Source organism: Tachyglossus aculeatus, chromosome 4 (genome assembly GCF_015852505.1).
Source record: "Tachyglossus aculeatus isolate mTacAcu1 chromosome 4, mTacAcu1.pri, whole genome shotgun sequence".
Lineage (NCBI taxonomy): Eukaryota > Metazoa > Chordata > Mammalia > Monotremata > Tachyglossidae > Tachyglossus > Tachyglossus aculeatus.
The window spans coordinates 65219926-65247763 of record NC_052069.1 but is presented as its reverse complement, the minus strand read 5'-3'; the positions used below and the strand labels follow the sequence as shown (position 1 = coordinate 65247763).

The 27838-nt window shown below is 46.2% G+C and overlaps 1 protein-coding gene across 8 annotated transcripts; it reads left to right on the top strand.

Moving 5' to 3' along the window:
- Window positions 1-269: 269 nt before the first annotated feature.
- LHX9 (LIM homeobox 9) lies at window positions 270-26685 on the top strand. 8 transcript variants are annotated; one of them, XM_038745890.1, is made up of 6 exons: window positions 270-361; window positions 6210-6328; window positions 8201-8403; window positions 10630-10991; window positions 21094-21299; window positions 22645-22927. In XM_038745890.1, exons 2-6 carry the CDS (start codon window positions 6212-6214, stop codon window positions 22900-22902), a joined length of 1146 nt encoding a protein of 381 aa, XP_038601818.1. In that variant the 5' UTR covers window positions 270-361; window positions 6210-6211; the 3' UTR covers window positions 22903-22927. The 8 variants fall into 8 exon arrangements, with proteins under 8 accessions (XP_038601818.1, XP_038601817.1, XP_038601816.1 ...); XM_038745889.1 differs by lacking the exon at window positions 270-361 and adding an exon at window positions 2446-2507; XM_038745888.1 differs by lacking the exon at window positions 270-361 and adding an exon at window positions 5202-5925.
- The last annotated feature ends 1153 nt before the right edge of the window (window positions 26686-27838 follow it).

The window sequence follows — 27838 nt, the reverse complement described above, 5'->3', positions numbered from 1 at the left end:
GGAGGGGGAGGGCCAGAGGTGAGAGAGACGCGTCAATTGTATATTGGAGGCTGAGGGGAGAAAGGGGGTGGGGGAAAGAGGGACCCAGACAGAGAGACGCAGAGACGTGGGGAGTCCCAATCAATCAATCAATTGTATTTATTGAGCGCTTACTGTGTGCAGAGCACTGTACTAAGCGCTTGGGAAGTCCAAGTTGGCAACATATGGAGACGGTCCCTACCCAACAGTGGGCTCACAGTCTAGAAGACTGGGCTCACAGTCTAGAAGTAGGGAGGGAACGCGCCCACCGAGCCTTTTGGTGGTTTGGATTGAGGACAGGACAATCCATCACGAAGGACCGGGTTTGGGGCGAAGCAGCAAGGTAAGAGAGGCTTGCTTGGGGGGACTGCCCGCGTCCCCCCCGCTTCGCCCCTTGATGATCATCATCATCATCGATCGTATTTATTGAGCGCTTACTGTGTGCAGAGCACTGTACTAAGCGCTTGGGAAGTGCAAATTGGCAACATATAGAGACAGTCCCTGCCCAACAGTGGGCTCACAGTCTAAAAGACTGAGATAAAGAAGATAAAGGCCGCAGAGATGAAGAAGCCCTGGAGGCGGGAAGGTTGCGGCCGCCCTCCAGCCAGGTGAGTTAGGGATGGGTCTCGCTTCCCGCTCTCTCTCTCTCTCTCTCTCTCTCTCTCTCTCTCTCTCTCTCTCTCTCTCCCTCTCCGTCTGCGCGGGATAGGAATAGCTCTCCTCCCTCGCTCCCAGGGGACTGGCACTTGGAGAAGCAGCGTGGCTTAGTGGCAAGAGCCCGGGCTTGGGAGTCTGAGGTTGTGGGTTCTAATCTCGGCTCAGCTGTGTGACCTTGGGCAAGCCACTTAACTTCTCTGGGCCTCAGTGACCTCATCTGTAAAATGGGGGTGAAGACTGAGCCCCACGTGGGACTATCTGATTATCTTGTATCTACCCCAGCGCTTAGAACAGTGCTTGGCACATAGTAAGCGCTTAACAAATTCATTCAATCGTATTGATTGAGCGTTTACTGTCTGCAGAGCACTGTACTAATCGCTTGGGAAGTACAAATCGGCAACATATATAGACGGTCTCTACCCAAAAACGGGCTCACAGTCTAAACCAACATTATTATTATTATTATTATTATTATTATTATTTGGCTTCGTGGCAAGCCCACGATCGTTCCCTGCTCACCTGGGCACCCGGGCACGAACCCAGCCCAGCCTCTTCCTCTCTCCCAGGCCGCCACGTGGCTAAGAGGCTCCGGAGGGATTATCTATCTAGTCCCGAGGCACATCCCCAGCGGTGATGCTCGCCAAAGTGGCCTACTGGTCAGGTGTCGGGCAAAGAAGCGGTTCCCCCCAGGGAGCAAAGGTTGTTTGCCCAGTTGCCCAGTTTGCCCAGTTGGAGACTGGCCACGTGAAACTGGGGTGTCTCTTCCAGTTCTCCCACTGAGGAGTAGGAGTGGATCTCGGCCTCTCCCCGGCCTCCTCTCCCCGGCCTCCCTCTGCTGCTCTCTGTCGCGTCCCGAGACCCTGAGCCCTTTCCCTCCGGACGCCGGGCACCGAGGGGAGGCCCAGGAGGTTCCGAAATGGTCGGATCCTCGGGGGAGAACGAGAGGAGACCGGGCCAGGTCTTCAGTAGAATCAGAAGGCCTGTCATGACAACCGCTGGTTGCAAGCTATCCCTTCCAAGCAGCGAGGCCTTGCGGAAATTAGCACGGACCTGAGGACTTGGGACCTAATCCCGACTCCGCCACTTACCTGCTGTGTGACCTTGGGCGAGTCTTTTCACTTCCCCGTGCCTCAGTTCCTTCACATCTGCAAAATGAAGGTTTAATGGCTGGTCTCCCTCCTATTTAGACTGTGAGCCCCATGTGGCTCCACCCCAGCGCTCAGTACAGTGCTAGGCACATAGTAAGCGCTTAACAGATACCACACTTATTATCACCCTGTCACGAGTGGGGATGTGGGGGGGGGGGGGGCGTTTGAAGCGGTCCGATGAGGTTCCAAACCGTTAGATTGTAAACGCCTCGAGGACAGCGTCCTTTACCTCTATTGCACTCGTCCTAACGCTTAGTACAATGCTCTGCTCACGGTTGGATCAGATTCGGTCCAGTGCAGTCCGATCCGTCCCGACGTGGTTCAGTACGGTCCGGAGCGGTCTTCAAATAGCTAATTCGTCCCTAAAACAGGTCATCTTAGTCCTCGAGAAGGCCGGGACGGAGAGGGGGAGAGAAGGGCCCGCGCTCTTAGGGTTTCCTCGGTTTTTTTCTGCCTCCACATGGCGACCCTGTGGGAGCCCCCATCTTTTCCACCCGGAGAACCCCGTCCGTCCCTTTTTTTTCCTAGGGTCGCTGGGCCGAGGGACCTTCCCATCTCCTTCCCGCTGAACCGGCGGGAGGAAGCGGACAAGGAGAAGGCAGGAGCCACGAAGGGTACTTGGTCTGCTCTCGTCCATTGTGCCGAGGCAAAAGAGCCAACAGCTGACTCCATGAAATCGGGCAGGTCTGGATTCAGGAAAGTACCCTAATGAAAAGTCACTCTCGGTTTAGATAACACCCTAAAGCCCATTAAAGCTTAACTTTAAACACACACACACACACACACACACACACACACACACACACACATCTTTACTCCCCCTATTCTTTCCTTCAAGCTTTTGCTTCTGGATTCTCCTCCTTCAGTTTTGATCCTGAACTGACCTGCGGAACTTTGGTTTTATTTTTTTGGAAGAAAGGTTGCCTTCAAACCAAACCGTACCAACTTGGGCTTTTTAAAGGGGATCACTGCCGAAGTAAGATGAACGGCTTGGCGATTTGAGGGCTCTTGTTTATCGTACTAATGGACTCTCTCTAAGGAGAGGCTGGCCTCCTTCCTATCTCTTCTGCCCCCACCCACCCCCCTCCCCGTTTAGGCAACGACTCCTCGGAAGGAAATCCGCCTCCGCCTAGGGATCTGCTTTTCAAACAACCGGCATCCGAGCTGCCCTCTGACTATCCTCGGGGTTTGGTAACCATTATTGCTTTTAGAGCTCATTGGATCCCATCCAAAGGGCTAATTCCATTACTTACAGTAAATAGCAGCCCTGCTGTCCCGCGTCTAGTGCGCCGTCTGAAAAGGGAAACAATCTCCAGCTTATTTCACTTGATTGATTTCATTTCGGGGTGGAATTGGGGTTTATGAGCTAGATGCCGGCACTCGGAGAGTTGCAGCCCCATCCAGCCTGCAAAGGGCGTTCATTCCGTCTCTTTATAGAAAGCAGGAAGGGCCCTCTCGGGCACGGCGACAGAGGAGGCTGCGATGCTCTGGGCAGGAATTGGAGCCGGGGACCCTGCCCGTCTGCTTTACTAATTTGGGGCTGGTTTAGTGAGGAAGCTCCCAGGGCCCGAGGGAGGGGGCAACGCCGCCAGGATCATCCTACAGGACCGACCGAGTTGTCGAGAAACAGCCAGCAGCTGTTCCAGTGAAAGGAAGGAGAGGGAGGGAGGAAGGAAGAAAAGAGAAAGAAGGAGATGGAGATAGGGAGAGACATGGAAAGGGATAGAGAGTCAGTGAGAGAGAAGAGGGGAAGAGAAAAGGAGAGGGTCAGGGAAAGAGAAAGAGCTAGAGAAGGAAAGAGAAGAAGAAGGGGAGAGAAAAGGGGAAGGAGAGACAAGGAGAGGGAAAAAGAGAGAAGGAGGGGGGAGAACGATGGGGAAGAGAGAGGAGATGGAGAGAGAAAGGGGGAGAGACAGGGAAGGGTCTAGAGGGACGGGGGAGACAAGAAGAGAAAGGAAGAGTGGGGAGAGAAAGGGAGAAGGTGCGGGAGAGACAGGGAAAGGGAGAGAGAAAGGAGAGAGAGAGAGAGAGAGAGAGAGAGAGAGAGAGAGAGAGAGAGAGAGAGAGAGAGAGAGAGAGAGAGAGAGACTGTGAATGTGCTTCTAGGTGCAAGTATATGATTTTGTTTCTTCGACCCTGACCTCTTATTTAGAGGAGCAGTGGGTGCCAGTGGGGCCAGAGAGTGTTTGAGAGATTGATAGTTTTTGCCGTCTCAAACAGTCAATCAATCGTATTTATTGAGCGCTTACTATGTGCAGATCACTGGCAAGAACTTTCAATTCGACGAATAACAGCAAGAAAGCACTGGGAAAGTAGTACAGAGTCCTGGACCCTTACCGGCTGAGAACAGTTTTTCAAGCCACCGCGCCCCAAACCAGCCCTAGAAGGCTAGGAGTAGCCCGAGTCCCTCTCTTCTCCTGCGAGGTCCCTGGCTCGGCCGGGACGAGTGAGGCTGGAGGTTGCGGCAGGAACTCTCCAAACGCGGGCCTACCCAGCTTGAATTTCGAAGTCGAGAGAAATCCTCCCGAGGTGACTGCTGGCAAAAGCCAAGGTGGGGGTAGCGGTGGTAGTCGCATTCCCACGTTTAGCAAGCTCCCCCGGGGCGACTGCAGTTTACGGCCCTCTGCAGAGGGAAGAGGGAACCCGAGAGGGTGAGTAGCCAGGCCTCGCCCTCCGGGTTAAGTGGGCCAGAGTTTTGGAGATGAAAATCCCCTCGGAACCCCGAACCAGGAGGAAGAGCGGGCAAACTAGTGCCCGGTTGGTAGTTTTTTCTGCAACCTTGGTAGTTTTTCTCCAGGCCGGAGCCAGGCCACTGTGGAAGGGAAGATGATCTGATGTAGACAGTGAGCCTTCCACACCGAGGGCCTAGCCCATTCCCATCCCTGTTACATGGCCTCAAAGGGGGTGTCATGCTCAGCCCCCAAGCAAAGACCCCTTTTCCAACCCCGAGCCCACGAGCCGGGGACAAATAGTTGCTTGGTCCCTTCAGAAAACGAACGCTCGGGACACTTTGAAGTGTATGTGTGTGTGTACAATAATAATGAAGGTATTTAAGTGCTTACTAGTATGCTATTTGTATTTGTGTGTAAGCGTGTGAGTGGGTGTCTGCCTGGGTATGTTCCTTGTAACTATGTGTGTGCATCTAACTGTGTATGTCTCTCTGTGCGCATGTATTTGCATGTGTATGTGTGTCTGTATGTGTTTCCATGTGTCTTTGTGTGCACATATGTCTGTGTATATGTGTTTGTACGTTTCTGAGGATGGTGTGTATATGTGTGTGTGCTCTTTGTATTTGTGTGGAAGTGTGTGTGAATGAGTGTCTGCCTAGGTATATTCCGTATAATTATGTGTGTATGCCTCTCTGTGTATATGTATGTGCATGTACCTGTGTCTGTATGTGTTTCTATGTGTCTGTGTGAGCATACGTCTGTGCGTATATGTGTTCGTACGTTTATGAGGTAGGTCTGTGTGCGTGTGTGTGTGTGTGCTATTTGTATTTGTGCATAACTCTGTGTGAGTGTGTCTGCCTCGATATAGTCCTTATATGTGTGTGTCTATCTGTGTATGTCTCTGTGTATATGTATTTGCACTTGTACGTGTGTCTGTGTGTGTTTCCATGTGTCTATCTTTGTCAGTGCATCTATCTGTGTGAATATGTGTTTGTACGTTTATGGGGGTGGTGTGTTTGTGTGTGTGTGTGTGTGTGTGTGTGCTCACGAAGGAGGACATAAAACTCCCTCCGTCCTCCTCCCCCCATTGCAATGTTTGTCACCACTTGCCCATCACCAGGGGGTTGAGAAGAGTATGACAGGTCTTTGTTGTCTGAATAAAAATCAGTGGCCGCTCAAGGGAGAGAACTCCTCCTACTAAATTATCAAAAATGGGCTGGCTTTAGTCTCTTAACAAATTGGACACCGCGCCGGCAAGCAGCAGTCCCAAATCCAACCTACAGGCACCGAGAACTTTAAAGCAGCCAGGGACTGCGGAAAATACCACTTCTTTTTCTTTCTTTGTGTTCAAAACTAGTTTCTTTCTGCACCAGTTTTTTTTTCTCCCCTCCGTTGCAGTTGTTTCCCATTAGTAACCTGATCTCTCCAGAGCAGTAAGATTCTCCTTCTCGTGATTTCATTTTTTCTTGTTTGTTTGTTTTGCACATCTCCTCGGAGCCGTTGCAAGGAGCTTTGCTTCTCTCTCTGTCCTCTCTCTTTTTCCTCCTCCCTTTCTCCTGCTCCTTCTCTCTCTCCCCCTCCTCCCCAATTCTCCAACCCCCGCGGTAGCACTGTCTTTCCGCGCGCCGAGGCCCCGGGGCGCTGTCTATGGAAATAGTGGGGTGCCACCGAAGCCGCCGGGAAGCAGAAGAAAATACTTGTCCTTTCCGTCCCCCAGCCATGCTTTTCCACGGGATCTCCGGAGGCCATATCCAAGGGATCATGGAGGAGATGGAGAGGAGATCCAAGACGGAATCCCGCCTGGCCAAAGGAGGGCAGATGAACGGCAGAGAAGCGGTAAGCGAGCAGAGCCTCTTCCCTCTCCCCCTTCCCTCCTTTTTCCAACCCAACTTTCCGCATCGGACAGTGCGGTGTGTGTGTATGTGTGCCTGGTTGGCTGATGTTCCACTTTCCCAGCGCTTAGAACAGTGCTTGGCACATAGTAAGCGCTTAACAAATGCCATCATCATTCTTCAAGTTTCTGACTCTTAGCCAGAAATCTATCTGCCTCTTGGTATCCTCTCCCGGTCGACCGGGGAAGAGGGATTTAGCCCAATCGGATCCGGGGAGCTTCCTTCCTCCTCCTTTTCCCGGGAAGCCGTCCAAGGATTAGGGTTCCTGCTTGGGAACGCGGCCTGGGGTCCATCGAAGCTCAACAAGGCCACCGGCCCAGGCCGGGCGACTTGGGGGGCAAAGACCGGCCGCGGATCTTTTCCCCGACTCGGCCCCCCTCTAAGTGAGGTCGGTCTCTTTGGGATTGCCCAGCCCAAGTCGGGGAACAGTACTGTTCTGAAAAGGTAACAAAGGTTTGAAATATTTGGTAAAACGGGGAGGGAGCCCCTCGTTCTCCCCAAACTGGAGGGTCGATGAGTAATTCAACGATTTTTCCTCTGAGAGGGAATTAAGGAATATCTGCAGAAATAATTTCAAGGGAGAAAGATTCTTCATTTTTTAGCGGATCGCTAACAGGGAAACGACAGGAAACCGGGAATGACAGGGAAATAAAAACGACCGAAAAATGTCCAAGCATTTTTAGGCTGTTTTGGTAAATAGGCGGGCGTGGTTGTGTGTCCTACTGGGCCGAGTGCCCCGTGCTTGGGGGCAAAGACAAAAACTTGCTTTTAGAGTTCCGAAAAAAGGAAAAAAATGCAACCCGTTTTTGCTCCATTGACGAAATGATCGAACAGATGGCTTTTTGTGTCGCTCTGTTTTTAAAGCGCAGAACGCGAACTTTAGTAGAGTTTGTGTTTAGAAAATGGTGATATTTCGAGCCTATCCTGCCCACGACTGACTCTCAGGGAGAATCCTTGCGGATGCTCAGGTAGGACCATTCACAAAAAGCTTGAAAAACTTTGATTTTTAACCGAGATAGATACCTATAATATCAAAGTTCCTGGGAAAGTAAAGAGAAGGGAGACACACATACACTTAACAATACATGAAATGCACATTTCATAACGTTTTATGTGCTCTCAGGATAAGCCAAATTTTAAGCTACAAATGATGCCACATAATCCTCGAGCGCGTGTAGAAGAGCTACATACATTTTTTTCCTTCTGTCATTTGCTTTGATTGGTCAGATTCTGTTTGCGCTTGGAAACTACTGTTCAAGATGGTTTAAAATCAGCGTTTGATTGCGTGCTTATTAAGGCTTCGAATACCTCATATCCACCCTACTGTGCCTAGGCATTACCACAACTTTCCACGCATTTTTTTTTGCCTACGCCGAAAAGCACCAATTACCAACACACCATGCAATTATCATAATTCTGTAGCTCTTTCCAGACCTTAGCTAATACACTCCTACCATTTTTTTTGTGAGGCCTAACTGTGGCTTGGGGTGTGCGACAGTCCGTTAAATCGTTTGTCACATTCAGGGACAGAAAGGTAGCCTGGTGGACTCAGATGCTGAGAGTACGAGTCGGAAAGGCTTACTAAATTAGATGGCTTCCCTTTTCTTTAAAATGCACAACCTTCAGCGCTCTGCATACAACAAGCGCTTAATAAACGCGATTGATTGTTCGATTGATTGATGAGCTGATCTTTCCCGGCACTTCGCTTTCTCTCTGGAAGAGTCCACCCGCTTCTTCGGGACACGGATAAGGCTCGGCTGGTCGCCTGCCTGCGTTATTTGTTACTCACCTCCTCTCTCGTGTCTTTGTTTCACAGAGCTTGCCCCCTTCGAGTCCCGAAAAGCCTGCTTTGTGCGCTGGTTGTGGAGGGAAGATCTCAGACAGATATTACCTGCTGGCTGTGGACAAACAATGGCACCTCAGGTGTCTTAAATGCTGTGAATGTAAACTGGCTTTGGAGTCAGAGCTCACCTGCTTTGCCAAGGATGGTAGCATTTACTGCAAGGAGGATTATTACAGGTACTCAAACGCCCAGCCCTATCCTGAGTGAGACAACGCGGCCGGCTGCCAATTCGTTCATTCAGTCGTATTTATTGAGCGCTTACTGTGTGCAGAGCACTGTACTAAGCGGTTGGAAAGTACAATACAGCAATAGAGACAACCCCTTGCCCATAAGTCGGGTGCAAGTCCATTCCCTGCATCCCTGTTATTTCCTTCCGAGGAAAGGTCTCTCACCAATACTCCTCAGCTCCCGAGCAGATTTCTGCAATACAATGAAAGAGGTGGCACAGAAAATCCCCGATGCTGAGATTTCCTGGTTCCCATTTTTTATTTTTTTTTTTTGTCTGGTCGGGACATTCGCATCGCACCAACTTCAGTTCCCCGGCAATTTGTCCTGGGGGCTAGGGGATGGGGGAAAAGCAGAATTCTACAAAAGTTATTTCTCTATTTGGCGATAGGCATTTAGTTTTCGTTTCCCAGAAAGAGGAAAAAGAGCACGCCTAATTGCCGGATTGATATGTAAGATGATGGACTCCCCTTATTGGGTTTTCCGGTTTGGAAAGATGTTGTAAAAAACGGCAGGAGACTGGTCTTAATGGCGCTTTAAACCATCCGGGGGCTAAATCCTTTATAGAAACCAAAGTCACTTAGTGAAAAGTAATGAGGTTTTGCATTTGCTAGCCGATTTAGGAAAGAAACCTAATCCTCAGACGTTCCTACCGCCATTTACACAAATACACACACACAGTTTCATGTATGTGAGTGTGGCTAAAACGCATTTTAAGGTTGCAGAATTTGTTCTTGACCTGTTCCCATATGCCCTGATTTCTTAATTCTCAGCCGAAACGAGGGAAGCGATAAAAAAAAAATAGCCTGCCAGACTCAACTCCTGTTCATCGATTAAAGAAAAAAAAAAACCCACCGAAAACATGTTGATGCGGACCCTCTTTGTTGCGATTCAAGAGTAGGGTCTCTGTTAAACCTACATGATCACGTCTTCAGACGCGCAAACACGGTCCGCGCACGCTCACCTTCTCCTTCCCATGTAGGTTTACGGAGGCAGATTATTCCCGGGACAAAAATCGGGATTTCAGAGTAAAGGGAGTCTTCCCATCAGTCAGATGATGAGTCTCCGTCACCTTTCCGGCCGAAACACGTGTGACCGTTTGTCCTGATATCCTGGGATTTCCCTTGGGTACTCATTCATTCAACCGTATTTATTGAGCGCTTACTGTGTGCAGAGCACTGTCCTAGCACGGGCTTTGGAGTCAGGGGTCAAGGGTTCAAATCCCGGCTCCGCCAATTGTCAGCTGTGTGGCTTTGGGCAAGTCAGTTAACTTCTCTGAGCCTCAGTTCCCTCATCTGTAAAATGGGGATGAAGACTGTGAGCCCCCCGTGGGACAACCTGATCACCTTGTAACCTCCCCAGCGCTTAGAACAGTGCTTTGCACATAGTGAGCACTTCATAAATGCCACCATTGTTATTATTAAACGCTTGGAAAGTACTCCTCCTCCCTCCCCCCGACCCCTTCCCAGCTTTCATTCATTCGATCGCATTTATTGAGCGCTTACTGTGTGCAGAGCGCTGTACTAAGCGCTTGGAAAGTGCTCCTCCCCCCACCCCCCACCCCTTCCCAGCTTTCATTCATTCAATCGTATTTATTGAGCGCTTGCTGTGTGCAGAGCACTGTACTAAGCGCTTGGAAAGTACTCCTCCCTCCACCCCTTCCCAGCTTTCATTCATTCAGTCCTATTTATTGAGCGCTTACTGTATGCAGAACACTGTAATAATAATAATAATAATAATGATGGCATTTGTTAAGCGCTAACTATGGGCAGAGCACTGTTCTAAGCGCCCGGGGGGGATACAAGGCGATCAAGTTGTCCCACGTGGGGCTCACAGTCTTAATCCCCATTTTCCAGATGAGGTAACGGAGGCTCAGAGAAGTTAAGTGACTTGCTCAAGGTCACACAGCAGACGTGTGGCGGAGCGGGATTCGAACCCATGACCTCTGACTCCAAAGCCCGTGCTCTTTCCACTGAGCCGCGCTGCTCCTCCGTGCTAAGCGCTTGGAAAGTACTCCTCCTCCCCGTCTCCTCCCCTCTTCCCGGCTTTCATCCATTCAATCGTATTTATTGAGCGCTTACTGTGTGCAGAGCACTGTCCTAAGCGGTTGCACCCCCTTCCCAACCCCGGATCCCGCAGCATATCCGGCCGCTCTCACCGCCCCCGTTTCCTTCCAGAAGGTTCTCCGTGCAGAGATGTGCCCGCTGCCACCTTGGCATTTCCGCCTCCGAGATGGTCATGAGGGCCCGGGAGGCCGTCTATCACCTGAGCTGCTTCACCTGCACCACCTGCACCAAGACCCTGACCACCGGCGACCACTTCGGCATGAAGGACAACCTGGTGTACTGCCGGGCCCACTTCGAGACCCTAATGCAAGGGGACTACCCCCCGCAGTTGAGCTACACCGAGTTGGCGGCCAAGGGCGGAGGCCTGGCGCTGCCCTACTTCAACGGCGCAGGCCCCGGCACCGTGCAGAAGGGCCGACCCCGGAAAAGGAAGAGCCCTGCCCTCGGGGTGGACATCGTCAATTACAGCTCAGGTCGGTGTCCGTCCGGCTGTCCACCGCGTCCCGGACACCCCGCCTCGTCTCAGGCCCGTCACCTTTCCTTTTCCAGTCCGTCCCCGGGCGGCGACTACCTCGGCCCCTTTCCACATTCAGCTGCCCACCCCCGGTCCTGGTCGCCACCCAGCCCTCGTTCTCCAACTCTTTCCTGCTCCTCCTGGGAGCTCCTTCCTCTTTCCCTCTCTCCCAGGACCAGCTCCTGCTCCCCCTGGGAGCTCCTTCCCGCTCTCCCAGGGCCAGTTTCTACTCCCCCTGGGAGCTCCTTCCTCTTTCTCTCTCTCCCAGAACCAGCTCCTGCTCCCCCTGGGAGCTCCTTCCTCTTTCCCGCTCTCCCAGAACCAGCTCCTGCTCCCCCTGGGAGTTCCTGCCTCTTTCCCGCTCTCCCAGAACCAGTTTATGCTCCCACTGGGAGCTCCTTCCTCTTTCTCTCTCTCTCAGGGCCAGCTCCTGCTCCCCCGGGAGCTCCTTCCTCTTTCCCTCTCTCCCAGGACCAGCTCCTGCTCCCCCTGGGAGTTCCTTCCCACTCTCCCAGGGCCAGCTCCTGCTCCCCTTGGGAGCTCCTTCCTCTTTCCCTCTCTCCCAGGACCAGCTCAGGCTCCCCCTGGGAGCTCCTTCCCACTCTCCCAGGGCCAGCTCCTGCTCCCCCTGGGAGCTCCTTCCTCTTTCCCTCTCTCCCAGGACCAGCTCCTGCTCCCCCTGGGAGCTCCTTCCCACTCTCCCAGGGCCAGCTCCTGCTCCCCTTGGGAGCTCCTTCCTCTTTCTCTCCCAGGACCAGCTCCTGCTCCCCCGGGAGCTCCTTACCGCTCACCCAGGGCCAGTTTCTGCTCCCTTTGGGAGCTCCTTCCTCTTTCCCTCTCTCCCAGGACCAGCTCCTGCTCCCTCTGGGAGCTCCTTCCTCTTTCCCACTCTCCCAGAACCAGTTTCTGCTCCTACTGGGAGCTCCTTCCTCTTTCCTGCTCTCCCAAGGCCAGCTCCTGCTCCTCCAGAGAGTTCTTTCCCCTTTCCTTCTCTCTCAGGGCCAATTTCTCCTCCCCCTGCGAGCTCCTTCCTCTTTCCTGCTCACCCAGGGCCAATTCCTGCTCTTCCTGCGATCTCTTTCCTCTTTCCTGCTCCCTCCATATCCCAACTTCTGCTCTCCTCTGTCCAGCTCCTGCTCACCTCCGGCTCAGCTCCAGGGTGGAGAGAGGAACCTCCCCACCCCGCAAAGCAGCCCCCCGCTCCTTGGTGTTACCCCCCATCCCGGCCGAGGGCAGTCCAGGATCCGCACCCTAGTTCAAACCCTGATAGGCTCCAGGGCTGCAGTCACCTCTGCGAGCGTCGCCCTCTCAGTGCCCCTGGGGAGTGGGGGGTCCCCGAAATCCCTGCCGGACCTAGATGGAACCCCGCAGCCCCTCCAGCCCTGGCAGGGAAGAAGGTCGGGCCGTTTGGGGTGGTCCGGAGGGATGGAGGGGCGGCACGATTTCAGCCCCTTGGGGAGAAACAGGCCCGAACGCCCAGAATACTCCGAGTCAGGCCGGGGACCGGTCCAGCCTTCCCTCGTCCTTGACTGACTTTCCCCCAGGGGAAGGGGCGAGAAGAAGGCCGAATTTTGGCCTGGGGGCGAGAACAGTTGGAGGCATTTTTCCAAATAATAATAATGACGGTATTTGTTAAGCGCTTACTGTGTGCCAAGCACTGTTCTAAGCGCTGGGGGGATACAAGGTCATCAGGTGGTCCCACGTGGGGCTCACAGTCTTCATCCCCATTTTCCCGATGAGGTCACTGAGGCTCAGAGAAGTGAAGTGACTTGCCCAAAGTGACGCAGCTGACAAAGAGCACGAGCTTTGGAGTCAGAGGTCATGGGTTCAAACCCCGGCTCTGCCAATTGTCAGCTGGGCGACTTGGGGCAAGTCACTTCACTTCTCTGGGCCCCAGTTACCTCATCTGTAAAATGGGGATTAAGACTGTGAGCCCGCCGTGGGACAACCTGATCACCTTGTAAACCCCCCCCCCCAGCGCTTAGAGCAGTGCTTTGCACATAGTAAACTCTTAATAAATGCCATCATTATTGTTATGTGGCGGGGCCGGGATTCGAACCCATGACCTCTGACTCCTAAACCCAGGCTCTTTCCACTGAGCCAATCCAGGAAGTTCCAGAGCCAGCCCTAATCCACCTCCCTCGGGCCCTTGTTTGGCTTCAACTCTGGCAGAGCTTCTCTCCCTTCTCTGGCCTCTGCCCTGCTCTTCCCTGGATCTCTGCCTCTGTTCCAGCGTGGCTCAGTGGAAAGAGCACGGGCTTTGGAGTCAGGGGTCATGGGTTCAAATCCCGCCTCTGCCAATTGTCAGCTGTGTGACTTTGGGCAAGTCGCTTAACTTCTCTGTGCCTCATTTCCCTCATCTGTAAAATGGGGATGAAGACTGTGAGCCCCCCGTGGGACAACCTGGTCACCTTGTAACCTCCCCAGCGCTTAGAACAGTGTTTTGCACATTGTAAGTGCTTAATAAATGCTATTATTATTATTATTATTATTATTATTATTATTCCTGCCCTTATTCCTCCCCGGGTCCCTGCCCCAGTCCTTTTTCCTAACTTGCTCTAATAATACTAGTAATTATGCCATTCGTTAAGTGCTTACTACGTGCCAAGCCCTGTTCTAAGCGCTGCAATAGAAAGTAACCAGGTTGCCCCACGTGGGGCTTACCCTCTAATTCCCCATTTTACAGATGAGGTAACTGAGGCACAGAGAAGTTAAGCAGCTTGCCCAAGGTCACACAGCAGACAGTGGAGGAGGCGTGATTAGAACTCACATCCTCTGATTCCTAAGCCCATTCTCTTGATTCTCCATGCTGCTCTGCCCCGTCTCTACTCCAATCCCTGCTCCTCCCCCAATCCCTGCTCATCTCCCATCCTTGCCCCTGTCCCTGAGCCCAATTAATTATTATTATTATTATCTTATTTGTTAAGCACTTACTCTGTGCCAAACACTGTTCTAAGCTTTGGGCTAATGATGTTGATGATGATGCCATTTATTAAGCACTTACTACGTGCAAAGCACTGTTCTAAGCGCTGGGGAGGTTACAAGGAGATCAAGTTGTCCCACCCGGGGCTCACAGTCTTAATCCCCATTTTACAGATGAGGGAACTGAGGCACAGAGAAGTTAAGTGACTTGCCCAAAGTCACGCAGCTGATAATTGGCAGAGCAGGGATTCGAACCCATGACCCCTGACTCCAAAACCCGGGCTGTTTCTACTGAGTCACGCTGCTTCTCTGGTCATCAGGTTGTCCCACCGTGGGGCTTTCCGTCTCAATTCCCATTTTACCGATGAGGTAACTGAAGCACAGAGAAGTTAAGCGGCTTACCTAAGGTCACACAGCAGACGAGTGGTGGAGTCGAGACTAGAACCCACATCCTCTGATTCCCAAATCCGTGCTCTTTCCACTAAGCCACGCCCCCGACCCTGTTCCTGCTTCTGCTCCTTTCCTAGCCCGATTCTTTGCCCCTGTCCGTGCCCTTGCCTAGATCCCGATTCTATTCCTAGCCCAATTCCTTGTCTTCTTCCTTGCCCCTATTCCTTTCCCGATTGTATTAGCCCAATTCCTTGCCCCTGTCCCTATCCCGATTCTATTCCTAGCTCAATTTCTTGCTCCCATCCTTGCCCCTATCCCGGTCCCGATTCTATTCTTAGCCCAATTCTTTGCCCCTGTCCCTACTGTGTTCCTAGCCCAATCCCTGCACCTGAACTTGGCCTTGCCGCTATCCTACTCTGTTCCTAGCCCAATTCCTGCCATGGTCCTGCCTCTACTCTGTTCCTAGCCCAATCCCTGCCCCTGAACTTGGCCTTGCCGCTATCCTACTCTGTTCCTAGCCCAATTCCTGCCCCGGTCCTGTCCCTACTCTGCTCCTAGCCCAATCCCTGCCCCTGAACTTGGCCTTGCCGCTATCCTACTCTTTTCCTAGCCCAATTCCTGCCCCGGTCCTGCCCCTACTCTGTTCCTAGCCCAATCCCTGCCCCTGAACTTGGCCTTGCCGCTATCCTACTCTGTTCCTAGCCCAATTCCTGTCCCTGTCCTGCCCTTACTCTGCCCCTAGCCCAATCTCACCCCCGTCCTTCCCTGCTTCTCCACGGTCCTTGCCCCTGACCCTGTTTCTATTCTGTTCCTGGCCCTGGCCCTACTTGGCTCTTCCTCATGTGGCTGTCTCAGTTTCTCCCTGTATCCCCTGCTCTGGCCAGTCTGTTCAGGCCTGTCCTGCCTTTTTCCAATTGTCCCTGTCCTTGGGGGCAGCTCAGTAAGGGGCCTTGGGTGGAGGCAGGACGTTGAACAGAACCAATTCACTGCTGGGCTTAAGTCAGGGCAATAGGCCCAAGAATTGTTCTTTGCTAATAGGAGGGACCGCAGATTCCTTGACCTGTTAGCATGGAATGCCCTCATCATTCCTTGGATAACTCAGAGAACCCTTTCCAGGGAGGAAACCCTATACTTTGAGGAAGGGCTTTGCTTGGGGGGCTTGGGGGTGGCCGGCAGGCTTGTGTGTATGTCTGTGAGCCCACTGTTGGGTAGAGACCATCTCCATATGTTGCCAACTTGTACTTCCCAAGCGCTTAGTACAGTGCTCTGCACACAGTAAGCACTCAGTAAATACGATTGAATGAATGAAAGAATGTGTGTGTGTGACTTGAATTAATTTACATTGCTGCTTCTTTCATTCTTATTTTATTTATTCATTCATTCATTCAATCGTATTTATTGAGCACTGACTGTGTGCAGAGCACTGTACCAAGCACTTGGAAAGTACAAGTTGGCAACATATAATGCCTTCGAGCCACACAGCATCATGCATCTCGGAGAGTTACTCTCTGGTGTTCTAAGGATTAGTCAACTTTCTCCTGAAAAAATCGAGAAAAAAATAGATATTCACAGCCACACATATGCACGCACACATATATGCACACATATGCACGTGCTCACACAGTCGACTCTGGGTGTGGTTGGGTTTCCAGTCTCTGTTTCTGCTTTGAAGTGAAACCACGGCTCCTTCCAAACTCAGATTGTTGAAAAACGTCAGTACTGTCTCCTCCCAAAACACAGGACAAGAGGCCATTGATTTCTTCCTAAATATGAAAGCTGAAATGCACTGATTCCCATCAATCCAGGTAGAATTATTTATGGTAAACTATTTACTAATCTATCAGCTCTATCAAGTGTAGATAAGAAAAAAAAAACGCACTGATGCCCAAGATTGTTTCCCCCAGGATCTCCTATGCAGAACAGTGTGTGTGTGTGTGTGTGTGTGTGCATGTGTCTGTGTGTGTGTTTTGGATAGCGTTGTCCCATGAAATTTATAGACCTATTTGAGATTAGTACTCACAGTTCATTTTATATGGCAAAGCTTTTACGAAAGGATAAGCGAACAAACCACACGATATCTGTAGACTGTGAGCCCATTGTTGGGTGGGGACCGTCTCTATATGTTGCCAACTTGTACTTCCCAAGCGCTTAGCACACAGTAAGCGCTCAATAAATGCAATTGAATGAATGATACTATGGCTGTAATGCACGGAGAGATGATAGACGTGGATAATTAGAGGAGAGAGATGCTTTAAAGTATATGGATTTAGGGTTTGGCATGTGAAAGAAATATGTGTCCATCATCATCATCATCATCATCAATCGTATTTATTGAGCGCTTACTATGTGCAGAGCACTGTACTAAGCGCTTGAGAAGTACAAATTGGCAACATAGAGAGATAGTCCCTACCCAACAGTGGGCTCACAGTCTAAAAGGGGGAGACAGAGAACAAAAACCAAACAAACTAACAAAATAAAATAAATAGAATAGATATGTACAAGTAGAATAAATAAATAAATAGAGTAATAAATATGAACAAACATATATACATATATACAGGTGCTGTGGGGAAGGGAAGGAGGTAAGGTGGGGGGGATGGAGAGGGGGACGAGGGGGAGAGGAAGGAAGGGGCTCAGTCTGGGAAGGCCTCCTGGAGGAGGTGAGCTCTCAGTAGGGCCTGGAAGAGAGCTAGCTTGGCGGATGGGCAGAGGGAGGGCATTCCAGGCCCGGGGGACGACGTGGGCCGTGTCCAAAGCAGAGTACCCACATTTAAGTTAAACCTGTTTTCCACAAAATCAGACAGGACTCTTGGGATTTAAAAGAACACTTCCTATAAAAAAAAATCTGATGGGCCATCAAGGAAAGCAGTGATCAGACGTTGTCGTGGAGTTGGTTTTAAGAGTTCATAGAGAGTCGTTCACAATAGGATGCATACTTGGGCAGAAGTGATTTTGATTATGTGTCCTTAAATCCAACAGGAAGGTTTTCTTCCTCCCCAAATTGCTATTTCTAAATCTTATCTTTCCCATTTCCACGGCACCTTTCAATTGGAAAATGGATGTGGTAGTGACCTCTTGTGGTGTCTGCTGGGAGTATTTATTAAGCGTCAGTTTAGACTGGTATCAGCCGGTGGATCATTTTTTTAGTGGGTGGAAGGTGGAATGAAATACTCTTTATTTAGAGTATTTTTTAACGACCATGGGTTTATCCCTGGGTTTATTCTTGAAGGTGGAGATTGGGTTCCAACCCATTGTTGGGTAGGGACTGTCTCTATATGTTGCCAACTTGTATTTCCCAAGCGCTTAATACAGTGCTCTGCACACAGTAAGCGCTCAATAAATACGATTGATTGATTGACTTAGAGACTTTGTCATTCCATTCCTCGTTTTAATGTAGGGAGTGAAACCTTCCAGCTTTAGAAGTTGGCTGGGAAGAACCCAATCGCTCCAAAAGGTACCAAATTATTTGCTTGAAAAGATTTCTATCTCAAGACAGTGTATTATAAATCGAGTCGGAAAGCTATATAACTGGTTTAAACCGCAGGAAATAAATGATAATTTAATAACCTCTATATGAATACCCCCATATGCTTTTGTTTAATGGACTAAAATGCATTGTTAGTCAACTAGCAGTTTAAAATATGGCTACGTCAGTGGAGTGATTATTTTATTCCGAAACCATACTATATTCATTAGGAAGAGACATTTTCAATCCATATTTGTGTTATAAATAATTGCCATTCTTGAGGGCAACTATACCGAGCTATTATTTAGTACAAAAAGGATAGCATGGTTGAATAGATTCTTAATTTTAATTCAAAGAATCTTTCTTAACTCAAAAATAACATTTTACCTAGAAATTGCTCAATTAAAAAATTCTGTTCACTTTACCTTAAAGTTAAAATAGTATGGAAATCCCAGGGGGTGGCATTTCTGAAATGGAAGGTGGATTGCAATAGCATCTGAAGGAGTTAGAGCTTTGGTTTTCCAAACACAAGCACTACTGGTCATGAGGTGCTTTTTCATTAATTTCTATATTTTCAGAAAAAATAGTTTGGAAATTTTTAAAGGAACTTTTCCTTAAGTCTAACCTCTCCATTATCTCAGGAGAAAGAATAGGATTTCTGATTGAGAATGATGAGTTGGATAATAGAATTTGAATGCACAGATTTGATTTTGATTTCATTATGTGCTTATTTGATTTTTAATAATTACTCTCCTCATCCTTTACTCGGGGAGAGGTGGGGGTGGGGTGGTGAGGGGGTTCCCTATATCAAAGTTTTAGAGGCCTTTGGTTGCCATAGCCTGGGCTAGCTTAAATATAATTTTTTGGGGTAGTACCTTTTTTTTTTACTTTGGTATCTCTGTGGACTGTGAACTGCTATTATACTTAAAGAATAGGCTTTTCCATAATTATTTTTTGATTCATTCAATGGTAGCATATGATAGGGAGCATTCCATGGGTAGCATTCGATGGTTATATCAGTGAACAGAAACAATGAGTCAGTTTTAATGAAGGTACTTTGAATCACATTTCCTAAACTACTCAGGGATGATTTTAGGAGTGATTATAATAACATATTTTGAAAATGTTGTCACACTATATACATATAAGTAGGCTTAGTTTTGGAATTAGCGTTATATTTTATTTCCTTATTCTTTCCTAATAGAAACTGATGGATACTATAGCACAAATTCTGGTGACATTCTCATTCCCTTTGGAAGAGTAATTCTTGATTATGGAACAGAACATTTTTTGAAGCAGTTTTGCACACTAGCATCGAAGTTCTGGGGTTCAGGGTCCATTGGCTGTTTATACCCCACTTGCAGGCTGAAGGGATGGTGGCTTAGCAGTGAAAAGAAGAGTAAAATACAGGATTCTATGCTGCCCTTTTCTCCTCGGGCGAGTGAGGATACTTTTCCTACTCTCTTTTCCCTGATTCCATGCACAGGTACTGTGTATGAAATCCCAGAACTCCTAACTGACTTTAACCCTGGGCTGTGGCCTGGATAAATTCTCTGGAGGTATTTCGGAAGGAACTTAGGAGGGGTCTTGCAACACAAACCTGACAAGGGTGCACCAGACTCCCTATTCCCAGAAACATTTATCAGCAATGACTCCAACCAGGAAATTCCTTTGAATCCCACTTTTAATTCTATCAATATAGTAGCACAGAAAGCATGGTGGCATTTAATTCCATTAAGGAGAGAAGACCTGCATTTATCCTTTTTTGAAAATGATGTTGACGAAGCTACCTCCTCCTAAAGCCGCTTGAAAATTTTCTCTTGCTTTTGGAGTGTTTGGAATGTTTAAAAGGCCAAAACCTTTCCTCGGCTTTACACTTTTAGTGAGTTGGATTTTCAATGCTTGAAATACATTGCTTTGTGATATTTCTCTCAATCATCTGGGAAGGAGCCCAGAAGCTCTTCTTTCTGTGAGTGGGAGATGAGCGCACATCAATCAGTTAGTCAATCAATCAATTAGTCAATTCATCACTGATATTTATTGAGTGCTTACTCTGTGCAGAGCACTATACTAAATGGTTGGGAAAGTACAATACAGAAAGTCCATTTTTGCCCCCAAAAGTGAATTCCGTTAATATTTGCTGTCTAGGAAATTTTAGAAGGTAATTCTCTTCAAAATGTCCCATTTTCAGGGAAAATGGAAATAAGCAAAATATGATTCATTAAGCTGTATGAAAGTCTGATTGAGTAAAAATTTTTCCTTGCTCCTCTGAATTTATTTTAGATGTTCCATGAGTATGATCTCTGTCTACAATCCTTGTAAAGCTTAGAGCCTACAAGGGGACAGACATCAAAAATAAATCACAGATAGGGATGTAGTGGGTAGAGCACAGGCCTTAGAGTCAGAAGGTCATGGATTCTAATCCCAGATCTGCTGCTTGTCTGCTGTGTGACCTTGGGCAAGTCACTTCACTTCTCTGGGCCTCAGTTACCTCATCTGTAAAATGGGAATTGAGACTGTGAGCCCTACATGGGCCAGGGACTGTGACCAACTCAATTTGCTTGTATCTGCCCCAGCGCTTAGTACAGTGCCTGGCACATAATAAGTGCTTAACAAATGCCATTATTATTGTTATTATTAGTAGTAGTATAGTATAAGGATAAGTGTGGTGGGGCTGGGGGATACTTAAGTGGTACACAGCCAATGCATAGGCCATACCAAGGGGAGGGCAGATAGAGGAAATAGGAGCTTAAAAACAAGGTCCAAATCCTGCTTATTGAAATAATAATAACAATCATTATGGCATTTATTAAGCACTTACTATGTGCAAAAGACTGTTCTAAGCACTGTGGTGGGTACAAGGTGATCAGGTTGTCCCACAGGGGGCTCACAGTCTTCACCCCCATTTTACAGATGAGGTAACCGAGGCACAGAGAAGGTAAGTGACTTGCCCAAAGTCACACAGCTGACAATTGGCAGAGCCAGGATTTGAAGCCATGACCTCTGACTCCAAAGCCCGTGCTCTTTTCCACTGAGCCATGCTGCTTCTCATACTGTGGGCCTTGAGGAAAAAAAAACCCAACAATTTCTCTGGCAGGGAAGTCTAACTGGAATTAGGACCTGTCAGCTCACTTCATTGCCTTCCCTTCCTTTTCCTGGAAAGCCGGTTCAGTCGCAATTCAATAAAGCGATATGGTCCAGTTAACAGCCTGGGCTCCTACTTCTTGGAGTAACAGCCACCCCACTTTACCCTCGTTGAACAGTTGTTTCATTCTCGTTCTAGCAGGCTGTAATGAAAATGAGGCGGACCACCTGGACCGAGACCAGCAGCCTTACCCTCCCTCACAGAAGACCAAGCGCATGCGCACCTCCTTCAAGCATCACCAGCTCCGCACCATGAAATCCTACTTTGCTATCAATCACAACCCGGATGCCAAGGACCTCAAACAGCTTGCCCAGAAAACAGGACTGACCAAGAGAGTTCTGCAGGTAAGAAAGAAGTCTCCCCCTTGCCTGAGCCAAACCACTCCTCCTCCCCATTGTCAGTCAACCCAGTATCTTCCCCTCCCTGAGCAATTTCAGCTATTTCCTGTGCTGTTTCCCCTTAGTTGTATCCCTAGCGGGTGTCTGTGGGACGAGGCGGCAGGGCTCCCATAGAATGGCTCAGGGGGTCGAAAGTGCAGCTCAGTTCTCCCTGCAAATATGGAGACAGGTAGCGACTGCCGTCTCATCTTGCTTTGTGACTTGGAACAGGTGCCTCTTTTTTTAGGCTTCAGAGGTAGGGTTGGGTTGGGAGTGATGGGGTGCTTCTGCTCCATTTTATTCAAATTAGGCTTCGCCCTTAGGTTTCTGGAAAATAGCCAGTGTTGCCTTTGATAGCCCCTGACCCATGGCACGCAGATCTAGGCTGATCTGGTTGTCCCATTCTTGGTTCCAGACAGGCCAGAGGCACTATTGGTGTAGAAATCCCTGTAACCAACTGAAGATGCAGTAAATTCCCAGCCTGTCAGACCGGAATATCAAATCACTTCCCAAAGTGAATAATCAGTAATAATGGCATTTGGGAAGCTCTTACTACGTGCCAAGCACTGTGGTAGATACTAAGTAAACAGATCAGAAACAGTCCCTGACCCACAGAGGGCTCACAATCTCAGTGGGAGGAAGACAGGAAACTTATCCCCATTTTTGCAGTTGAGGAATCCGAGGCACAGAGATAGTAGAGTGATTTACCGGAGGTCACACAGCAGACAAGTGTCAGGGTCAGGATTTGAATCCAGGTCTTCGAACTCCTGGCCTGGGCTCTTTCTACTTGGTCATGTTTGTTTCTCAAGTCTCCGCTCCTTTTCCCAGTACTTGTTAAATCAGTGACCTGGAGGTGAGGGATATTTTATTCTCGGGAAAGACAGAGCATGGATCATGACAGGTGGTGCTTAGTTTTAGTTACTCTCCACTTTCCCCAGCATAAATACCGCAAATGGTCCTCCCAAGTTCAAAGGGCAAGAACAGATCAAAGAACCAGAAAGCTGAGGGGATGGGTGGCTTTTCCATAATAATAATAATAATGATGGCATTTGTTAAGCACTGTTCCAACTCCAAACTTTAATTTAAACGCATCCTCAACTCATGACTCAGGGCCCTGATCAGGGGGTTTCGCACGAAATCAAGTAGAGAATAAATGATTACTTGGTTTGATTTGCTAGTTTTTTTTTAAATTAAAAAAAAGACCAGCAAAGAAAAAGCAACAGAACTAAAAAAAAAGAGACACATCCATCAAAGCAAACAAAGAACAACCCAACACACATCGGTAAAGAAATCAACTGGGATTGGTTTGCAGGTTTGGTTCCAAAACGCAAGAGCCAAATTCAGAAGGAATCTTTTGCGGCAGGAGAATGGGGGTGTCGATAAAGCCGATGGCACCTCGCTTCCAGCACAGCCCTCGGCAGACAGCGGCGCTCTCACTCCACCGGGCACTGCGACCACTTTAACAGACCTGACCAATCCCACTATCACTGTAGTGACATCCGTGACCTCTAACTTGGACAGCCACGAATCCGGAAGCCCCTCACAAACTACCTTAACGAACCTTTTCTAACATTGGATTTTTTTTTTAATTCTTCTTCTTTTTTATTATTATTCTAATTATTATTATTATTATTATTTACTAAGACTTTTTTTTGAAACCCACAAAATATTTGGGAAAAAAGAAGGAAAAAAAAAACCACAACAGCTTGGTGTGTAGCATCTGCAGCCACTTGGCCGATGAGTTTACAGCAATGTCTTGTCAGAGCTAACATTTTGTCTCGAAAATGTATTTGGACTTTTAAATTTTCTCATTAGGTCTTTCGTTAGGAAATGGAAGGGAAATTTTTGGATCAGTCTAATAAGTGCCTCTTAAGATTGTATGTTACTTATTTCCAGAATCTCAAAAAAAAAAAAGAATTTTGCCATCATGGGCAAAGAATCATGTTGCCCCATCAAATAATCAGATTCATGAAGTATCGAAATAAGAATTTTATGTTTTGCAATTTTATGGGGTTTTTAAAATCATCATTTTTATATTAAATAAGAAGTTACTCTTTTTCATATGCACCCCCAAAATCTAAATGGAGGATCTGATCAAACAAAAGCATTAAAAAGTGACCCTTGCCACACATACACAAAGTCTCTGATTTAACCAGGGACACCTACTCTGAAGTTGATAATTTTCCTTTCAGGTGCATAGAACCCAACCCAGCTTATTATTTTTACATTCCCCGGTGTTAATTCCATTAAAATTTGCAGTCTAGGAAAGTTTAGAATGTAATTCTCTTCAAAAAGACCTATTTTCAGGGAAAATGGAAATAAGCAAAATATGATTCATTAAGATGTATGACAGTCTGGCTGAGTAAAAATTTTTTCTTGCTCCTCTGAATTTATTTCAGATGTTCCATGAGTTCGTATCGGGCATTGGTTCATATATGAACAAGCTTAATTTTGCTATTTTTAATATTACCATTACTTTTATTTTTAAACTTTTGTGTAAAGAACATATATGTTGGAAAGCATTCTTATGAAATTGGGGATTTGGAGACAACAGTCTTGAAGTAGATAAACTCAGAAGCCTCGTGGATGCTGATCAGAATACATTTCCTAGTTTACAATAGCAACCTAAAACAATTTAAATAAAATCTTAATGGTCTGGGCAGTGGTGAATGTTCATCTGTACGCTTCTGTTGTAGTTTAATACTGATTAGATTGTGGATTTTCTCAGAAAATAAAACAGTCAAGATATATGTCTTGCTTTTAGTGGATTGTTAAAAATAACTTTGCACATATACTCCACTTTTTAGGCCCCATAAATCTTTCTGGTGGTCAGAGTGGCTATTTAATATATTTTAAAGGTGTCCTTTTGGCTGTATAAATGTGTAGTTACATATTGACAGTTCACTGCCCACATTAAAGTGCATTATTGTAACTTTTGCTCAGGGTTTTTAGAAAATTAGCACAGAAAGGTAGCTTATTTTTTAAAAAAAAGATGATGGAAGAGATGTTAACACTGTAACAGAAGAAAGGTGTGATTGCCATTATATATTTAGCAAGTATGGTTATCATCTTCTATGGAGCTTAAATCTTGACTTTTCCTATTTCTCTTGCATTTTGGGCATTTACCACTAACCAGACCAAACAACCTTGGTAAGGCTGAGATCTTAATAATACACTTTTACAGGTAAAAATACTGATGCTTATAAATTTTGTTCTATGACAGAACAATCTATGGTACTATAGATCTACTTTATTAAGTAGACTAATTATAACTCAGTTCTACTATGTGCCTTAAACTATAACTTGGAAGTAAGTTTGTGAAAAATCAGGATATATGTGTTGTTTGTTAAATTAACTGTTTTAAGCCCTTTTGACACCTCACTAGTTTTGTACTGTTTTACCTCTTATTTCTGAAACTCTTTTTATGGTGTATCCTGTTAGAGGGGACAAAACATGTCATAGAAAGCAGTTGTGCACTCTTTCAGATATAGTTGATAAATTCAATACTCTCTTATATATTGAGCTTCGTGTTTATAGTACAGTAAGTGGTCTAGCAAAATTGTCCATGTTTCTTTGTTTATTGATAAATGCATTGTATAGAAACTATTTCCCCTAAATATTTATGGACCAAACAATTGTGATATATCCTATTAAATTTGTGTGAATAAACCATTTTGAATCTAAGGAGTTTTCTTTCCCATCAGTTTTATTTAAGGTCGCCCTGAACTGGTGTGTTTCTTTGCTTCCCAATATTTATGATTGAATGGTGATAAAATGGTAATGAGGAGTTCATAAATATTTTAAAATACAATTTCTCTCCACCTTATGGTACAGGTTCACTATACATGCCTGCGATGAGCCGATGTAATGAAAGTTAGAATTAAGTTTTAAATCCTTTTTTTTATGGATCTAAAAAGTAATGCCCCACTGATTTGCTACTGCAATGCCTCATATGATTCTAAAAAAAGATAATTAGCAGCTAAAGTAATTGCATGAAAAATAACCTAAATATGATTCATATTTAATGTTAGGAATATGGGCCACAAGTGAATATTTGTAAAACCAAATAGAAATTGCAGACCCCTAAAAGCCAGGTTGCTCTGTAGTTTAATAAATTGTCACTATGATTTCTTTCAGGGAGAACAAATCTTGGGGCATTACAGCCAAACATCCCGACGTTTGAAAATTCCCTAAAGTATTAAAAGAAGGGGAAAAGTTTGATCGGAAATCCACTGCAGTGAAGACAAAGACAATATTAGGTTATGATAATCATACATTTAAAAAATCTATTGAGCCAAAAATTAAAAAGACTCAAAATGTCATTTCCTGAATGTTAACAAAACTTCTGTTCTTTACGGTGTCTAACACAAATGGAGGCTTAAAAAAATGTGTGGTTTAAAACAAATTTTGATAAAACTGTGTATAAACCAGAGCAACCTGGCAGTAATACACCCAAGCCCTGATTTGAGGAAAGTTATTCTTTAAAAGACACATTTGTCAAGCACAACTACTTGTAAAATGAAATCCAGATACATTCATTCCACCTGCTTGCTAATGTGTATTAGTCATATCTGTTAAATGGCATTTTTGTAAATTCTAAGAAAAATGATCACTCATTTGAGAGCAAGGGATCAAAATTCCCTAATTTTAGTACTATTGTTTCTGATTTATAAAAAGAACCAGAAAGGAAATCTGCATGCACTCTTACATCGGTCACCTATAGTGTACATTTCTGTATGATGACTTTTCTCTTGGATGTTTCTTGTATAATAAATAGCTTTCATTAATAAACATTTTATTTGATGCAAAAATAGTTAACTCTATGAAAACATACATACTTAACCGATTAAATTAATTTTAAATATCTCTGGGCACATTCTTACTAGGCAGAATAATGCATTCTTGACAGGTTCTGCCCAGAAAAGCTAGCAGTGCTTTATTTTGGTAAAAATGATTTCTTTGGTTTTTAACTTTTCATGATGTTTGCATCTGATTCGACTGCTGTGTATTACAACATGAAGGAAAAAACCAAAAGAAATCCAAACATTAACAAACCCTCCTTCTCTTTAAATCTCAGCAATGCAAACTCCATGTGGAAACACTTTTCACCAACATTTTAGTATATTAGGGTAAACTCTATGGATCCCTGATCAGTTTACATGCCCACTATGCAATGAATGAATTTGTTAAAATACAGAAATATCCTGATCTACAAGAGGATCTGATCTTTCACAGTCTAATTCACATATGGTTTTTACAAGGAAAAAAGTGTAAAGATAAACAATGACTTACCAATGAGTTCTTTTTTAATTGTTAAAAGGAGCACTTGCAAACTGAATTTTTTAATATTCCTATTTAGCTGTATATCTAAAGCGTATATTAAACAAGATAACATATAAAACACTTTCCAGAATTTTTTTTCATTAAGATGAGATTTTTATTATATGTGATGGATCCTATGTAAATGATGTACCTTTTATGAATAATAATGAAGGACATTAAATATTTCACATACATGTATTCTCAGTATTTTGGATGTTCTCTTAAATTATTTTACTTTCTGAATACAAAAAAAGTGAACTTATCATTACAAAGTCACATCACATGATACGTCGATTGATCTTGAAGTGTGCGTTTGGTCAGCAACTAGAAGGTTTATGCAGCAGCGAAACCTCATTCATAAGTCGTGCTGATATAAATAGCTTTTTCAATGCATTACCTGACAGTTTCTTCAAATTATTGTTCTACAAAGATGCCCTCTTGGTCTACCCCCAGCTCTGTACATTTTGCCATGCTTTCAAACTGCCAAATATCTCTGCACTCTTCTTAGTTCTGAAGACCCCCTCAAACTTGCTTGGCATAGGAAATAGAAGCAAATAAAGGACTACATCTTGAGCAAGTCATCCGAAACAAAACATGAATGGAGTCTGGCCCCTAGCATGAAAGAAGTATGGGATACAGGTTCTACTTGGTAGAATGTGCAACAAATACCTGAGAGAGTTGGAGTTGACTGCTGTGTCTCTTTGCAGAGCTGAACAGATCTCTACTATGGCCATGGACCAAGTCCCCACAGCATACAACTCCGTGTATTATGGTGGCAAAGGGAATACGTGTTCGAATCCCTGAATAAAGAGTGTGGCAGGGTGTCCCCAAAGCACTAGAATGTGAACTAACTAGAAGCTGCTGACATTAATGCCATCAGAACACTTGCTGACAATTTGCTGTGTGCAAAGCATTTTAGTAAGCGCTGGGGGAGTTTCCATAGTGTCAGCCAATCAAACAAGCAATCAATCAATCATAACGAGTGTCTCCTGAGTGCAGAACTCCATAACCAGCCCTTGGAAATGTGTAATAGAATCCATAAGGCACAGCTATGAACCTTTAGTGTATTTGCAGCTGTTAGGGGGAAAACAAGACTTGTTTAGGAGTACTTTTTAATTCTGTGGTGTTTTTTATCACAGTATACTCTACGTAGAAAATTCCAAACACAAGGACATGTTATAAAA

What these genes read in the sequence shown, in the direction of transcription:
- LHX9 (XM_038745885.1), top strand. Translation starts at nt 6,140, where the DNA reads ATGGAAATAGTGGGGTGCCACCGAAGCCGCCGGGAAGCAGAAGAAAAT. An exon ending in CATCGTCAATTACAGCTCAG is followed by an intron (nt 10,992 to 21,093) that starts GTCGGTGTCCGT and finishes TTCTCGTTCTAG; the next exon opens with CAGGCTGTAATGAAAATGAG. An exon ending in TGACCAAGAGAGTTCTGCAG is followed by an intron (nt 21,300 to 22,644) that starts GTAAGAAAGAAG and finishes ATTGGTTTGCAG; the next exon opens with GTTTGGTTCCAAAACGCAAG.